General features: G+C 44.1%; 3 protein-coding genes across 4 annotated transcripts in view; 2 read left to right on the forward strand and 1 right to left on the reverse strand.

Moving 5' to 3' along the window:
• LOC133910874 (noroxomaritidine synthase 1-like) overlaps nt 1–17609 on the forward strand; it is an 80326-nt gene that overhangs the window by 50908 nt on the left and 11809 nt on the right.
• On the forward strand, nt 7164–8240 carry LOC133911554 (uncharacterized). The gene has a single exon (XM_062353846.1). It carries the CDS (start codon nt 7264–7266, stop codon nt 8029–8031), a length of 768 nt encoding a protein of 255 aa, XP_062209830.1. The 5' UTR covers nt 7164–7263; the 3' UTR covers nt 8032–8240.
• On the reverse strand, nt 9089–12941 carry LOC133911553 (uncharacterized). Of its 2 annotated transcripts, none has more exons than XM_062353845.1 (5): nt 12769–12941; nt 10286–10987; nt 9958–10146; nt 9751–9873; nt 9089–9379 (listed from the first exon to the last, which is right to left on the reverse strand). In XM_062353845.1, exons 1-5 carry the CDS (start codon nt 12823–12825, stop codon nt 9269–9271), a joined length of 1182 nt encoding a protein of 393 aa, XP_062209829.1. In that variant the 5' UTR covers nt 12826–12941; the 3' UTR covers nt 9089–9268. The 2 variants fall into 2 exon arrangements, with proteins under 2 accessions (XP_062209829.1, XP_062209828.1); XM_062353844.1 differs by having other exon boundaries at nt 9739–9873.

Consider the following 17609-nt stretch of genomic DNA (forward strand, 5'->3'; position numbering starts at 1 on the left):
ATATTTGGATCTAGATTTTTATTCATAGGTCTTTAGGTTAGTTACTTGAAATGAATCAGGTCAGATTTAGATTTTTAATTTCACCCATGAATGCTCACAGGTCGCCTAAAATCTCAACCAAACTCACACAACCAGCCTCCTGACCTCTCCAATGCCCGGTCGCGTTGCCTGATCATCCTGCCGCTGCCCCGCCTGGCCTCCTTGACGCCAAGCCACACCTCCTAGCCTCCTCGACACATGGCCGCCCCACCCAGCCTCTCTGGTCAGCAAGCTTCAAAACTCAATGGGCATCTGAAATTCGATGAGCACCTAACGGGTGCAGGTTTAGATCTTAGTTTTCACCTATTTGCTATTTTGGGCTCAGGTCAGATTGAAACTGACGAGTTTTGGATCGGACGTGATTTTACTCCATCTAGCCCCAACTCGATCCATTATCATCCCTACTTAGTGCATCTATCTTTTTAAACAGGGACTCTAACGCAATCTTGACCAAAATGGAATCGAAATTTCAAAGATACACGCTCCAGGCTGATTGTAACGTCCAATAATCTTAGCGGGAGTTGGATGGCCCACGTTTCCTACAAGGCATGACGAAGATAGTTCGTCGTTTGGTGTGTACAGGCACTGGCATGCAGCAAGCTTGCTCCAATTTGACTACAAAGATCTCTGTTTTTGACAGCCACGATCACCACGCCTGCCACGATCTCTGTTGTTGAGGTAAGTGGAAGATCTCGATCTTCAAGTGGATCCATCAAAGCGACGAAGGTGACATGCATTACCGACGTGCCGACGAAGGATCGATTCACCCACAAAGACAGCGGTGATCGTCAGTCCAATTCACTTCTACTAGGTTTTAGCTTGATAAGATTAATATACATCATGTAAAAAAAGATTAATTCACACCAAGATCCCTTTTTCTTCGCAAGATTTTAAAAAATACACTACGTTCGTGTCAGTTCTAGTGTGCAGTACACATATGCTCCCTTTTCTATTCTGCTTCGAGCTCTCTTCTGAACGAACTTTCAGCAGGTGGCCTAATTTGCACACTAGAGGCCAAATTCTCGGTACTCGATGGCATCACAGCACTTCGCTTCGTGTTAGGTAGTCCTAATCCACATGTTGTCATGACTTATGCCATTTCCTTCTCGCATTTCTTTCTTGTTCCTTCCGTTTTCTTCATTGCTGTTGGAGCAACGCATGCATCTGACAGTAGTCATGCTGCACACCATTTCAAACCTTAGTAAGCAACCAACCAAAATGAGAAGTGACCATGACATGACTGTCAAATTTCGACGACAAATTGTTCCATCGTTACCTGACTCTTGCTTGAAGCATTTTGCTTGATGATCTGCAGAGTCCCCATCTGGTGAAACAGAATGGAGTAAACCAAACAACCGGGAAAGCTCTTCGGCGTCTACCATTTCTGTCAGAATTTACAACGCTCATCATGGTTCCATAATTCCCAGCACAAGAAAATGTCAAGCAGGAACGGATCAGGGGGACGTTGTCTCTCGCACAGACCCTATGACCCCTCCCTTTCAAACATAAATCCATGAACCGAGGTGCTCATTACGTGCCAGCAACAATAAGATCAGATAACCACCGCAGCTAACCGTACGAGCTATGATTCTGAGTCCCTTTATTGGGTCAATCATGCCCGGCACGTGCACATATACGCTCAAGAAGATCGGGCAGAGCATAGTGGAGACCAAGATAGAGATCATGGCTCCTCTGCCTAAAAAAATTGTTGAAATTAGCCTTGAAACAAATCGGTTTTAGACTAAATGTAGCACTGTTCGTATAATTCGGCCCCCTCTCTCTGATCCAACTCGCTGTGTTCACCGTTACTGGAATTGGACTCAAGCTCCGCCACCAAAGAAGACTAATCATTCGTCGCTCACATACATGTGCTTGTAGAGTTTTTTTATACTCTATAATATTAATATTTAAATAAAATAGATCATTTATAATAATATATACACAGATAGACATTTACTGCTTCTTAAAAATTGTAACTCTTTCAGAGGACGGTAAAAATAGTGACGTGGCAGCGGATCCCCTTACCACCTTTTGAAAGAGTGATCAGAGGACGGTTAGTCCTCACCCCCCAAGAGCCCACTGCGTACCACCCCTTACCGCTCTCTGAGAGGGCGACTAGCGGCTAGCGCCATTGCCACCCTCTCAGGAGCGGTTAACCCCTCTCCCCCGCTTGAAATTTTATTTTTTAATTTAACTTTTGTATATATCAATTTGAAAAATAGTGCACATTCATTCGGTGAAAAATATTAGTTATATAAATAGTTGTCAAAATGGCATCACAGAGTAATTATGTTTTGAAAATTTTGGTTCGATATAAATTTATTGATATTTGTTTATTTATTTGATGTAAAATTATACAAGTAATTTTTTAGTAAAGTAATTTTGGAAGTATTAAAAAACTAATTTTTTGAACAACTATAGTTGTAAAACACTATTAGCATAAAACTCAGCACAGAGATTACATACGCTGACAAGCATTACATGTGACATAAGGTTTATCGGTGGTGCACGAATGGATCCTAACCATAAAGACATAACGACAACAAACGTTGACATATACGGTATGTCTAAAGACTAATCTAATAGCATGCCGCTGCTAATACTAACATGCCTTAGGGATTAAAAATATATCGGGTTATAATAGATACTCTCTACTAAGTGCACCTAGTATATTTACCCTTTCTCAGGGTATCGGAACCATCCGCCTTAGCGCGATAGGCTCTCTCTCGCTTCCTGTCCCTCTCTGCTTTTTGTGCTTGAGTCGCGGCGAGCTCTGGCGCTGCCTTCCTCATGCGCTCCTCCTCTTGTTGCTACAGTCGTGGTTCCTCCTGCTACTGCTCATGCTTATTTCATATCGACCCACCGCTTACGGTCCTCATTTTACTCTATATAGAGCTATTTTATGAAGTCACAGATAGGTGGTGGAAATCGGACAAATGAAACAAGATGGCATAATAGTAAGATAATGCATGAAATTGTATAGAAAGTGTCACATGAGTGACCTATATTGCTATACTGGTGGGTACTCATATAGTCCATATCGAGGGTTATCGTATTGGTAGTTATCACATATGAAAAAGCTTAGGCTATAGGTGTAGAAGATGTCTTGAGACCCGCGAAGCCTACAAGAGTCATCACAGAAGAAGCACATCGGCGGTTCGACCCTCTGGGGATGAAAATCCCCCAATATTTATTGGGTGGGTTTGGTAGAGCTAACGAAGACATTGCAGTTGAGAAAGCTGAGAAATGAGTGATCTATCTATGAAAGATGGTGAGGTTATTTATGGTGACTGGGGACTTATGCACGGACTGAGTGTATGGGCTTGTCTAAGGGTTGGAGCTTAAGATTCTTTGTGAAAACTAAAAAAGTTATGGCATTGATGCTAGGTATAGATTCCCTGTGTGAGGATAGACATGTTGTCATTTAATTTATAATTAAAACTCCGTTGTATGGTCACTTCATGTCTATAGTCTGATCTCTAAGTAATGTTTTTCATATATCATAAAGAATTATGATGGGATAGCATGTTAATATAATAAATTCACCATAACATTGATTAGATATAAAGTTCATAAATAATTCACAAATAGTCCTTACTACTGTACCTAACTCCTTAAGATACCTCATTCTCATGATATTTTTAAGGTGTTCGATGACCCTCACTGACCACCAATTTTAAAAATTCCCGATTCATCCACTCTGTAGGAACATAAGTATTTCCCTCCTCGTCCGATGAATCCTCATCAGCAATGGCTTCCTCCAGTTCCTGATCCTCTCTCTCCATCTCTGTAATTATGCTAGGGATTTGCTCCCCCTCATCGGCTACACTCTCGGTTGCATCTCCTACACATCTCCAACGTCTTGCTTATCCCCCACAATTATTGGATCTGTTTCATCCACCACTGTCTAACTTGTTCATGCTACTACTTCCCCAACGTTTATCTCTGTTGGATCCTTTCAGTATGCCTTAGCTAGCAGCACAAGAGTGAGACCACGTTCATATGTTATATCTATGTACTGCCCCCAAGTAGATATCACATTAATCTGGACGAGCTCTCCGAAGTACCCCTGAGTAGCACGACTTAGCACAGTTCTCAGCTTAAGCTCATGTTGCCTGGGATCCAATTGAAAATAGCACATCAGTCACTTACACACGTCTACTATAGTCCTCTCATTGGCTCTACTAAGTCACTTGATGACATGCCGAAATTCAGAGAGATCTACATCGTTAGGACCATAATCAATCTGAATTGACCATAATATATCTAAAATATAGCTTATCGTACATCCTCGAAAACATCCTAAAATATGTCCAAGATTAATAAAAAAACTATACTTCTAATTATCAAAACTCGGATAAAATTACCGGAACCAATGATCACATAACAGTACGTTTAGTTCACTACAATCAATATCGCTCCTAAGCAAACTAAACAACCCCACTAATTTACCATCCATCCACTTAATAAAGTTTCTAATTATCTATAATTATAACATACATCATTATTCTGTAATTATAGCATACGACCGACGAGCTGAGGGTGGGGCCTACCTACCCTCTCAGAGGGCGGTAAGGACTAACCGCCCTGTGAGAGGGCAGAGGGCGGTAAGGACTAACCGCCCTGTGAGAGGGCGGTAAAGACTAACCGCCGAGCTAAGAGTGGAGCATACCCGAGAGGGTGGTAAATAGCTCCGCTGCCACGTTGTCATCCTTACCACTCTCTGAAAGTGATGCAATTTTTTTAAGGACGGTAGACATGTATTTGTGTAAATATTGTTATCAGAAATCTATTTATTTAAATATTAATGTAAAAAAATATAAAAATAAAAACACTCTGTGCTTGCATGTCCGGCTCTGCAGGCTGCAGCCAAGTGGTCTGCAAGGTATGCCATGCTGCAAGCCTGCAACTGGCCTGCTAGTGCAAGCGGTTTTCTGCAGCCAAATGTGTCAGTGTTATGTATCGTGCGATGATCGTTAGGCATTGGGAAAGAAATGTTGCATCTGCCGACCCTTCCGGGAGAATGGCTTGTCCGGCCGCCTTACGCAACCGTGTTCACGGTGACCTGTAATGCACTTCATTTTATCAGTCATGAAGCAAGCAGCAACGGTGCCAAAATCGACCCTGACGAACTGAGAAGGTTTCGTGACTTGGACAGGAACCGAGGGAATACAACTTCGCTGCAACCTCATTGCTCCTTTCAACTACATGGACGTTCAAATGTAGCAGAGAGCTAGTTTGTCGTACTGAATGCTGTATGTCCAGTAGCGATGGGTTTCTTCTAACCTAAATCATTTGATCTGCTAGCGGTATATATGCTTGTGAGCACTGAGCAATCAGTCGTGTTCATACACGTGGACTGGCCGCTCGTGGCGCCTGCAGTTAGAAGAGCGTTTTCCTCAACGTCTCTCTCTGGGTCGAGTGAACAACTCGTTTGCCATTTCCGTCAGTTTCTTGCTTTTGTCTTTGCGTACTTGAATTTTTTTATTCATATATTTTATTTTTTAATATGTACAAAATTACATGGATGTTTTAATAAATTATAAGAATAGACTGTTGTCATTTGTTTATCAGCGAGATCAAAATCTCATCCGATCATAGTACCCACCAATCAGAAGATTAAAAATAAAAAATACGGTTATCCCCCGTTGAGTGGTTGGTTCGTGCTCGTACAGAGCAGATAAGTGTGTATTTTTTTTTATTTAACTTTTAATTTTATCTAAACGAATTAGGGTGGTCTAATTTTTTTTAAATATTTTTATGAGCAGATTAGAGCTTATTAGCAATCTATTTTAATTAGTTTGATAAAAAAAATCTAAGTCAATATTTAATTAAAATTCTACGAAAAAATATATTTTTATAACTTCTAGCAATTTTTAATGCCTCAAATAAGTTCTAAAAATTAGAAAAAAAATCACTAATATTTTTATGAGCAGATTTTATCTAAGGGTATTAAAGTGGTCTAAAATCACGTACTTGCATACCTTCACGTTTTTTTCAACCTCAACACTAAATATCAGTTATAATATATAAACTCACATTACGCTAAGACACGCACATACATATCCACCTCAAGACCTACAACACACACGCCTTCCACGTTTTTTTTTGACACCTCTTGACTGGATACAAATGTAGTATCTGTTCGTACATGCATACACATAATAACACACATCACCCTACACACCTAATATATACACACAGATCTACATTTATAAAAACAAAACATCCTTCTAGGAATCGATGAAAACAACTGGTTTCGTAGGTGCGTCACGATCCTTTTTAGCTCCACGCATAAGAGGCAGACCTATAAACTAAACGAAAAAAACCCAGTGCAAACTCGCGTCGAGCGTTAACGGGCGCACGCGCCGTCCTTGCTAACCGAGCCGACGCTCGGATGCCACACGCCTTCCACGTTTGGTCTGTGAAAAAATCGAATACTTAGTAGTAGAAGCCCAAGAGCCCAACAGCAACAGAGCAATGAAGCCCATGGCAACATGCCAAGCGTGGGTCTGGGGACCATGTCTAGAGGGTTCCGGAGCAGCTATCCCTGTAACCGCCGGTCCACCGACGGCCAAACAAGATCTCACATTTTACGGCCTTTCACGGTGGAGAGGATCGGCCCGATGGCGCTGCCTCTCACGGTGAAATTTCGCTGGGCTGCTGGTTTCTGCCGAGCTCGGTTCGGTCTCCCTCTCCCCGTGCGTGCCCCGCGCCAGCCACTTCCACGGTTCTTCGTCCGTCCGCCGCCGAGCGAGCCGGCGACGGTGCGGACCCGTGTCTGGCATATCCCACACGCGCGGAATCGGCACCTCCACCTTGGCATATCCCACACGCGCGGGCTCCCGCCTTGTCAGGCAAAAAAAAATCTGCCACGTTCCACTCACGGCAAAAGCAAATTCTACAGAATCATATATTTTAAAAAATCCTCTCTCCTATAATAATATATGTTTATCAACTTTTTTCCTCTTTAATCCAATTATTAATCATAAGATAAATAATATAAATAAAATTTTATAAAAATCTTTCTATACAGCCCAGTAACGCGGGATCGTGGCCGCATCCACGTCACGCCTCTCTGTCCATCCCCCTCGTCTCCACTCGGCTAACCCGTGCCCTTTTTTTTTACTCCTCGCCTCCCTATCTTTCCACGGCCTTTCGCGCACGCCCGAACCCCGTTTCGCCTCCTATGGCCTGCGCCTCCCAGCGAGGGCCGCCACCGCCATGCCTCCCACGCACGAGCTCGTGGCCGCCGCGACCTCCGCGCTCGGCGTAGCGCTCGGGGTGCGGCTTCTCGTCGTCCTCTCCCGCTCCAGCGCGCTCAAGCCGCTCGCCGCCGCCACATCCGCCGCCGCCGCCGCGCTAAAGGCGCCGCGGGTCCTCGCCTCCGCCTCTTCCCCTGTCGCCGCGCTCCTCGCAGCGTCCAAGGCCGCGTCCAAGTCCTACAAGGCCGCGCGCACGCTCCAACCCGCCGCGGGACTCCCCTCTCTCCCCTCCTCCAAGCACCTCAAGGCCGCCTTCGCCGCCGCGTCGCTCCTCCGCCTGGCCACCGCCGCGCCGATCCCCGCCGCCTCGCCTGCCGGCGTCGCGGTGCTCGCGGTCCTCAAGGCCGGTTACAAGCTATCGAAGAATACTTCCAAGATCATTGAGGGCTTCCTCGGGCTCCAGGTGCACAAGGGATTCAGAAATGGGATCGACGCGCTTGGGGTGGTCGTCAAGGTCGCAGTGATCACCTCCGAGGTCGCCGTCTGGGTCGGCGGGCGATGCTGGGGCGGTCGGCGCGGTCGCTGCGTCCGGTTCCTCGGCTTCACCAGGCCAACTAGTTTAGTCCTACTTGGGTGTATCAAATCCGAACCCCAAGTTTTACTCTTCGATTCTGGAGTTGTTGAAATGGATGAAGAAGGGTGCCAATTGGAGGAGCGAGGGGCCTCGGAGTTGCTCTCCCTTGCGGTGCCTTTGCCCGTGCCCCAGGTGACAACATTAGTGAGTTAGCACTTAGCACACAACTGTTGTACATTTGCTTATACCAGGCATATGTAGAGATGGTTCTGATCGAGTACTTGCATTTTAGTTCTTGTATGTCAGCCATGTTTGGCTGAAGAAACTGTGCAGTAATTTCTCGACCCTACCGCATGGACTTCATCAATGGAATTTTTCATGAGAGTAAATCTTGATATGAAAATGCTGACTGTTGTTTTCTAGATTCTCATTTGTCCAGAGTTTTATATGTTCTCAGTTTGAGTAAGCCACTGTTTCGAAATTTGATGTCAACGGTAGTTCAGCTGAAATGGATATTTGCAATGTGGCAGCACTACTAGCTTCAAATAGTTCACTTTCGATCTGGTATTGCACTTTCACTTTGATTACCTGAATGACTGGGGCAGTGCTTAAACTTCAGGAGGAAGCATTGATTAACTAATATTTTAACTTTTGCGTAATGCAGCGTCTGTGTTCTTAGTTCAGCACTTTTGAGTTTTGATACTCTATGCCAGCTGTGTGCGCGTGAGTTTTCTTTGGTGTGGGTGTTTTATTCTTTTGGTTTGTTGGGGGTTAGGGTGGTGCGCTGATTGGAACATATTAACCTAATGCAGTGCTCTAAAATGTCCTGTATATCTCCAGTTACATATTTCAGTATTTTACTGCATTGACCATCAAGCATCATAGTGTCATGAGTGGAAATAAAAGATGTGTGTGATCTGCTTTTCCTTTCTACTTAACTTAGTTTGAATCTTATTCATATTGTCTGTCACTGGTTCCGACTTTTGAGCCTTCTGCACATAGAGGAGTCTAAAAGGTAGCTGGGTGATACACTCCATTATATTCAGTTTACATAGATTATGCATTGTCAGCATGTTTTTTTGATTATTCTGAAGTGCCATTGCTACATTCTGTCCTGTAAATAATTTGAGCAGGTCAGATCCAGACTCCGCAACAAAGAAATGTTTCAAGTAACCCTTGTAACTCTTTATTTCTATAAGATAAGGACATAGTTCTATGTACAGGTCACTGTTCTGGAGACTAACTACCACATTCACTTGTGAGGATCGCAAACAAATGACAACAGATTGACACATACACCAATTCTACATTATTTGAGCTAAAGCACTTGTCCCGCAAGAGAGCATATAATGCTGTGAGCTTATTTTGCCGGAAAGGAAAACTGTGCTTAATGGTCGCACTGACTGGAAACAAAACACTGGTCTTAGTCTGTGTGGTTGAGACTTGAGAACTATATCCAGGATTCAATGGTGCATTTGTACTTGTAGTTGTAAGAATTTAACCCACTTAGATGGGAAAGAGTATCAGACATGTCAAGCATGTCTTCTCCTTTCATATGCTCCTGAAAAAGGTAAAATTCTTGTTAACTATGTATAGAAATATACCAGGTTTTCGTATGCATCATGAAAATAATGAGAATACATAAGTCAAATCATGTATCTTCAATTTTAAGGAGATTAGAGACGTGAACTAATGATCTTATCCGCTACAGCCTTGTGATCTATCACTAGTGCACATGGGTGCCCTCAGTACATCCTAACCGGCTAATATATGACAGATTGGAACAATGGAAACAGACGAGTTATGTATTTCATGAAATGTCTCCTAGGTGCATCAAGTTCCTTTTACCCTGAGCATTTTGTTGGTTATCATTTTTGAGTTAAACTGAACTGTAGTTTCTGATAAGACAGTGTTGTATACCTGAAAACTTACAGTTTGTTCATAATGCTCTTGATTTTGGGAGCTTGATCTTGTTGCTTCACAAAGTTCATCATTCTTTGCAAACCTTCCGTGGACACGGGGCCTGCTATCTGCTAAGGTTTTCCTACAAGCGTACTGCATTTTGTTGTGTGTCAGCACAGCTGAATTGGTAAGATGTCCATGCATAAGTAGTGCTTCTATTGAAATGCCCCATAGTACCTTTATCTTTTTGCTGAAATTCCTCTTGTTCCGTTTCTTTATGTACCTATGGATCTTTTCCTTTCTCTCTTCAGGTGATAACCGGGCAACCTTGAACGTGGAATCTTCCAAGTTTGATATTTCTGTTGGAGGTAATGTTGGTGGGCTCCCATTGCATCCGTTTATCAGGTGCTGGTTATTTCGTCTCACCTGTATAATTAATATGATTTCAGGTAAGAAGCCAAAGAGATATTGCATAAATCAGCTGATTCCTTGACCTCTGCTTTTATTTGCCATCATTGTGGTATGTGGTATAATGCTCAGTGGACACATAGGTTCTGAACGGTACCTGCATGTCTGCAGTGTTATTAAATGCCCCTTGCAAGGAATCTCCATCGCTATATGTTCTGGTCAGTCCATCTTCCATCAACTTCTGATACTCGCCAATCATTGACATGCTGTTGCTACTGTTACTTGCACTGTTGAAGAATCCTCCTTGTGGCGCCCCTGCATTGCAGTTCGGAAGAGTTGCTCTTGTTTGCTGATACAGGGTTCCATCCAGGCCCATGTACCCTCCAGCCAGTGCCACCGTGAAGCACTCATCATAGCCTGAAGAGAGTGGCATCAAGACAGGTGCGCTGCTGCTCATTTGCGTCGGGATCACTGGTTCAGCAATGGTATCTGGAAGTTCCATTTGGATAGTATACTCTATGCTGGCCGCCTCGGTGGCAGGTGGATAGTATACTGCTTCTGAAAGGCCATCAATGGGGGGAAGGAGCTCGGTGTCAAGGTCATGGTGTTGCTCTTGCTCAAGGAGGGCTGTCAGAGTGGAGTCGAAGGAGGGTAATGGGGAGAAGGCTGTGGCTGCAGCAACTGGAGTTTCATCACTGTAGTTGCAGAGAGGAGGGGTGGTAGTGGTCGACGATGAAACATCCTCAGAGGAGGCCAGAAATGGGTCGGAGGTAGTGGTCACCGCAGCAAAGTGGCCATCACCAAGGCCGTCGTCACAGAAGTCAAGAATGTGAGCAGCTATGGGGCTTGAAATGTCCTCCTGTGAATTTCAGAGGCGACAGAACCTGTGAGTTTCTTTTTGCTAAATGAGTGCTCCTCTAACAATGAAATCACGAGAACTGTGAATTCTCGAAAAAGAAAAAAAGACCATAGCACTTTACGTATGTCTGACAAAATTACAACTTACAGGACGTTCTAGTGGAAATATTGTTTTACAAACTCATTAAGGAAGCAGTGGATGTTAGGTGCATCATTATGTTTCGTTGCAAAGAATAAATTCCAATTTGTTAGAGAGGATCAAAAGCTGTAGACATGCAACTCTGTGCGATCGTCTGAATAATGCTACTGTCTTTATCGAAAAGAAGTCATCAAAAGAAAACTGTAAGCAAACGCAACTATGCAATTTGGATATAAAGTTGTCAAGAACTAGAAGCCAAAAAACAAAATATGTTATTTATTCGCTGGTGATGCTGCAGGTCCAAATTTGAAAGATGACATCTAGATTTAAATGGATTTTTCTACACTGCTTGTGCTTTTGTATGATAGACGCCGAACACCTATTGCATTATATGTGCAGGCAAGTACCAATTATCCTAGAAACAGTGTATTGTCATTTCAATCACAACCCAATAAGCATGCATGGACAGGATGCAAGAAAGACGTCAGAAAAATATCCTTAGAAAGAAATGAAATTGCTTGGTTGGATTTGCGTTATCGCACGCAAATTTCAGGAGGAATTGAACAAGTGTTGGAGAAGTAATTACAGTGATGCAATCGTCAGGAAGCATGGTGGGCACCCTCAATCTGCAACAACGCTGATCACATCGGTATGCAGAGCAGCTCTTTGGACGAAATTTCCTCCAATATATTCTAATGATTCTTGAGAAGAAAACACGATTCTACATGGGGCCGTAAAATGGAGAATCATCTTATGCGAGGAAGATGGGTTAAGGAAAGAGAGGGGACCGAAAATAAGCCTGTTTGGCCATGCAGATGCACATGTCTTTTGTTCAAGATGACGACCAAGGAAGGTAGAATCCGGAAATTTCTGTGCTATACTTTCGTTCAGGAGAGACACGGGCCGGAATAGAAACAAAGAAAAACCAAGAAGTCAGCTCACATGAATGTTTTATCCTAAATGCGTGTGCATGGTCTTATGCATGGATGCTATTTTTGCGCAGGCTGTGCTTATTTCTGGAAAGAAGTCTCCAGGAATTTGGTCGCGCCTCCTACTTAGGCCGAAGCATGTCACCTGATCTGACCAAAGGCAATGTAAATGGGGTGCTTTATCCGTTACGAAAATATTCACCTCTGGCCTTTATGGATTTGCACGGGCGATCTCATTCTTTTAGTCCTTTGACCGCATAGAAAATTGTGTTTTCAGAATATGAATAAGACCGCCGTGCCTACTTATTGTTATGAATAACACTTGTTTGTAGCATTCAATATGAGGGCTCTATGCCCGAATATATACCACTCCACTTCTCTTGAAAGCATATTGTGTTAATCTGAAAAAGATCTTGACTAGTGGTTTTGCTGGACACAACGAACAACTGAGGAGGTATTGTACTAAGATGATCCGACCAACACTGCATCATTCAGCGTCCATACTTTTCATATTTAGCAGCACGCTGAACTCATTACTCAACTAGCTTGATTCAGATACGCATGCACGCACTAGCTTGATTCAGATACACAGGCACGCACGTAAGCATATATAGCAAAACAACAATAACGAAAGGGTGCACACAGATCAAAGAGCTATACTAAATAACAAAAGAAATGATCAAATAGATATACATCAAGGTTGAAGAGATTTACAATGCAGAACTTGTCCAGTATCGCCATGCCGATTGCATCCTCCTCGAGCATCATCATCTTTTCTATGTAAATGCACCGCGGAAACTCGCCGGTATATATGAACCGATGGAAGCGGGTTGCTGGTGTTGGTTACACGGTATGGGAGAGAGATACCAAGTATCGGTACAAATCTATAAACCTGGATCGGAAGCAGGGATGGGGTGCCGAAGGTAGCTCGGAAAGCGAGAGGTCTATGTATAGGAAGGAAGGAAAGGTCAAAAGGGAGTCGCCTGAGCCTAACCATGGCGAATGCACGAGCTCGTTATTTATAGGGAGAGAGAACAGCAGTGCGCGGGAACTGCATGGTCATCATTTGCTATCTATGGTGCCATCTGGTGTGATGAAACGAACTAACAGACAGCTTGGTTAGAGCAAACAGCTCGACAGGAGATAAACCCTGGCTAACCTAGGCGAGAGAGAGAGAATCTTGCCGTTTTGCTTGACTGATCATCACGTAAGGATAAAGTATATTAGACGACTGTTGATTAGTCCAGTTGATCGATTACTGTTGTGATTACGTGAAACGGAACTGGGAAGACAACCTTGGTAATGAAGTCGACAATGCGATTGGAATCTGGCCGGGTGGTCGACTGCTTTGGGTCATTTCATGTCTGTCAGCCTGTGGTTAGCTATCTATCTATCTATCTATCTATCTATCTATCTATCTATATACACAGTGCCTGGACAAAGGACTGCACATACCTTCATCTCCAAGCACGATGAGCCGCTGATCGATATGACGATACAGCTCCACTTGAAGCCGTGAACAAGAGGATCGTACGGTGGTAAGTGGTAACATGCTATATATGAGCCTTTTAGCTACCTAGGTCGCCCTTTAATCTGCGGTTTGCCCGGAAGGCTTGCGAAGCGGATCCAAACATATCGGCATCGAAAACTTGCACGACAGATTCCGATCTCGCGATGAGACGGGCGATTTCAAACGAAAACACGGCTCGTTTCGTCTACGTTCAAACTCCATATACGTACTGAACTGGAGACACTTTATATTCTCTGCCGTACCACTAGCTAGTGGCAATAATAAGTATCCGGTTCTCCAGTTCTCCTGCTATGATCAGTCGACAGGTGTTAGCGCACAGTGCTAAATCCTGCCAGAACATTTTGCATTTTCATTCCTCACCGAATAATTAATTGCTCCCTTCAGTAAAAGACAGATTACCACTGCTACTGTTCGACACGGTGCAACCAAGTGTCCGTGCTGGAACGGTCCACACACCAGGAAAACACAGGCGCTTTCCAGGGTCGTTAGCTAGTCTCCGAAAGAACAATACCGTGGTTGCCGAAATTACTAAATAAAAACGGCCGTCGCTCGCGCTGAAAAAAGAAACCATTCATGCATGCAAAGGCACGTACGCACGCAGTACCTGGCCGGGGAGGGACAAGCCAGGGGGCCCCCTGTGTCCTCTCCTGGCCTCATCGTAGATCAGACAGAGTAACGCGAGAACAAAGGCGATCGATGGTCGGTCGGAAGCTTGACGCACAAGAGCTAGCACCCAACCCACCCACCGAAATGGAACCAATGCCCATCAGTCCCGTAAAGAAATAAAGAAAAGCCTCAAAGAGTTTAGTGCACCACGCGCGCGCCTCACGCCCCGCTGCACGAATCTCTCTCGATCTCGAGGAGGGCTAGGCCAAATCCCCGCGCGCGTCCTAGCTAGCGTACATGCTACGGCCGAATCAGGCGGGGAAGGCTGCGCCGCGCAAGGTGCAAGGTGCAAGTAGCGCGGCCAAAGCTGGCGGCGCACCGCAAAAGCGGCGCCCAGGCGATCCGCGCCGCGGTACGGGTGTCCCCGCTTTGGTGGAACACCGCGAGACCCCGCGAATCCGCCGCGCGCGTGGCCGCGCGTGCTCGGCCGGCCCGACCGGGCGCGCGGACGCTGTTTTGACCGGAAACGGGTGGGGGATCCCGTGCGTGGTCCGGGGGGTGCCGGGTACGACGTACGTCGGGCAATGACAGGGAGGAGGCCGGTGCCGGCCGGGCCGCACGAGCGGACACAAAATCGGCGCAGTGCCGACCCGGCGCACATATTCCGATCGCGCGACGGGACGGGGTTGGGTTGCTGGGCCTCCGCTGCATGTGTTGACACTGTGGCACTGCTGCGTATACGCTGTCACAGGGAAGAAGGAACGGGAGGGAAAAATCTAAAAATAAGCAACAAACATTTGTATTTAGTATCTCAAATACTGTATTTATAAAATACGTTATTATCGTATTTATCAAAATAAATAATATATCGGTGTATTTGTAAATGTAACACATGTATTTGGCAACTCACACACCGAAAAATCGATTCTATTACCTAAAATACCAAAAACTCCTATATTCGACACCATATGTACCAAAAACTCCCTATATTCGACACCATATGTACCAAAAACTCCCTATATTCGACACCTACTATGAATAGTGCCGTATTCAGGCTGGCCCTGCTCACATCGCGTCAGGGTCGGTGCTTTCGGTGCGCCCGGTCGCATCATTTCGTTTTTGTCGCTTTTTAACCCACGCGCTGTCGTGTTTCGTTATAAAATGCGAGCGGGTTGGTTTTGTAGCATAATTTAGTTTTATCAAGACACGAGCGAATAAATAAAGAAAGGAAACAAATGAGTGGGTGTGTGTAAATTTATTTTAACGTAATTTTGTCGATATTTATTATTAATTTAATGTATTTGTGCAGTTAACTTTTTAAGGAAGCAACGTCAGGAGGATACAAAATCTAATTTATCGAACAATAATAGTTGTGAAATATGATTATCATATAACCCGATATAAAGTTACATACACTGATGAACATTATATGCGATATGGGGGTTTTCGTCGTTGCGCGAATGGACACTAACCATAAAGAGATGATAACAACAAACGTTGGCATATACGGTACGCCTAAAGACTAAGTTAACAGCGTGTCACTGCTAAACCAAACTTACCTTAGGGAATAAAAATAGACCGGGTTACTATAGATGCTCTTTGCTAAGCACACTTAGGATATTTGACCTTTCGGAGGGCATCGAGGCCCTCCGCTTTAGCGTGACGGGCCCTCTCCCGCTTCATTTCCCTCTCTGCTTCGTGTGCCTCAGCCGCGGCGCGCTCCTTAGCTGCCTTCCTCATATGCTCCTCCTCCTGATGCTTGAGTCATAGTTCCTCCTACTATTGCTTATACTCTCGGCATTCGTACGTTTCACTCCTCCACCGCATGCTCATATCGACCCACCACTTCTAGTGTTTATTTTGCTCCATGTCTAGCTATTCCATGAAGTCATAGATATGTAGTAGAGACTAGACAAATGAAACAAGATGGTAGATTAGTAAGACAATGTATGAAATCGCATGAAAAAGTGACACATTAGTGGTATACATCGCTATACCGGTGTGTACTCGTACGGTCTATATCAAGGCTTGTCGTACTGATAGTTGGCACACATGAAGAAGCATAAATCATAGGTGTAGGAGATGTTTTGGGACTCGCGAAGTCTATAAGGGTCTCCCAATGTTTCTTAGGTGTTCTTGGTGGAGTTGAGAAAGACATTGGAGTTGAGAGAGTTAATGAAAGAGTAGTCTATCTATGGATGAGGGTGGGATTATTTATGATGGTTGAGAGCTGCTGCATGGACTAGTTGCATGGGCTTGGCTGGGGACTGGAGCATATGATTCCTTGTGAAAGTTGTAAAATTTCATCAATGAGTTATTGTTGCCTCTGTATAGAGGTATAGAATCCTATAAAAATGTTCCTTGTGAAAGCTGTTGATTTTGAGTGAGTGTAATAGTAACATCCGTCCCTTTGATCTTAATCAAAAGTTGAAGCTTGTTTTAAGCATTAATCCTAAAGCAACCATAGCCCGAGGTTGAATGGCTCATACAATCATATTGTTGATTTTAGAGTTACAATTAAAGTTAGTATATGAGGTGCTGGTCATACATTGGCGTGTCTAAAGCCTGAGTTCACAAATATTTTTCGTATGTTGGAAAGAATTGTGCTTGGATAGTACGTTAATATAATAAACTTACCATCATATTGATTAGATAAATAGTTTGCAAATAGTTCGTAAACAAAATAATAGTCATTTATGTCATTTGCATAGTTCATAGTGTATAAATGTTGAATACCTAGATCATCTCAAGATGGCAGAGAAAAGTGGTGACACAAACAACATATTCAATTCGGTTGCTTGATACATCTGACCTCATACTCCGTAGGGTTAGACCAGGCGCAATTGTGTTCCCTTCTTGTCATTACAGTATAGTTGCTAATAAAGTGGATGATCTCCCCCTGTTACAAAATTGTTGCCCGATCTGGATGTCGCTATTCTGGTATCCTCAGTTAGATAAGGTGTTATACTCAACGATGGCACAATCCAGCAGCTTAGCACCATAAAAGTACTGGATCGCAGGCACCGGGTCATCGTAGTCAGCATCTTCTTCATCCCTGCTACCACCAGCTTCATCATCCATGTATTCTGGATCTACCTCAGAAGGGCCTACTCTAGCTCCCTCTCTACCGGAACTGCCCTCCCCGACATGCCCTCCATTCTCTTCGTGCATCACCTGCTGGTCTGATCCTTCCATGATAATCACTACATCACTTTGCACTAGTCATGGCACTGTGTTTACGTACACCCATATATCAAAGTTCTTCTTCAATGCCTTGCGTTAGTACAAAGCACATGTATTATTCTTTCTCATCTCAAACAATGTATGGATAACAACCAAACTATTTAGAATAAGCCGTGGTCGTACACCCTCCAGGACAACAATATGAGATTGCTGGTTCACACGTAAAAGGCTCATA

Source organism: Phragmites australis, chromosome 3 (genome assembly GCF_958298935.1).
Source record: "Phragmites australis chromosome 3, lpPhrAust1.1, whole genome shotgun sequence".
Classification (NCBI taxonomy): domain Eukaryota; kingdom Viridiplantae; phylum Streptophyta; class Magnoliopsida; order Poales; family Poaceae; genus Phragmites; species Phragmites australis.

Bases quoted from the DNA above. Each gene is read 5' to 3' on its own strand.
- LOC133911554 (XM_062353846.1), top strand. From the start codon at position 7,264: ATGCCTCCCACGCACGAGCTCGTGGCCGCCGCGACCTCCGCGCTCGGC.
- LOC133911553 (XM_062353844.1), bottom strand. From the start codon at position 12,825: ATGATGATGCTCGAGGAGGATGCAATCGGCATGGCGATACTGGACAAG. The intron at 10,147-10,285 runs GTACCGTTCAGA...TTAATTATACAG, and splicing joins ATAACACTGCAGACATGCAG to GTGAGACGAAATAACCAGCA. The intron at 9,380-9,738 runs GTATACAACACT...TACCTTTTTCAG, and splicing joins AACAAACTGTAAGTTTTCAG to GAGCATATGAAAGGAGAAGA.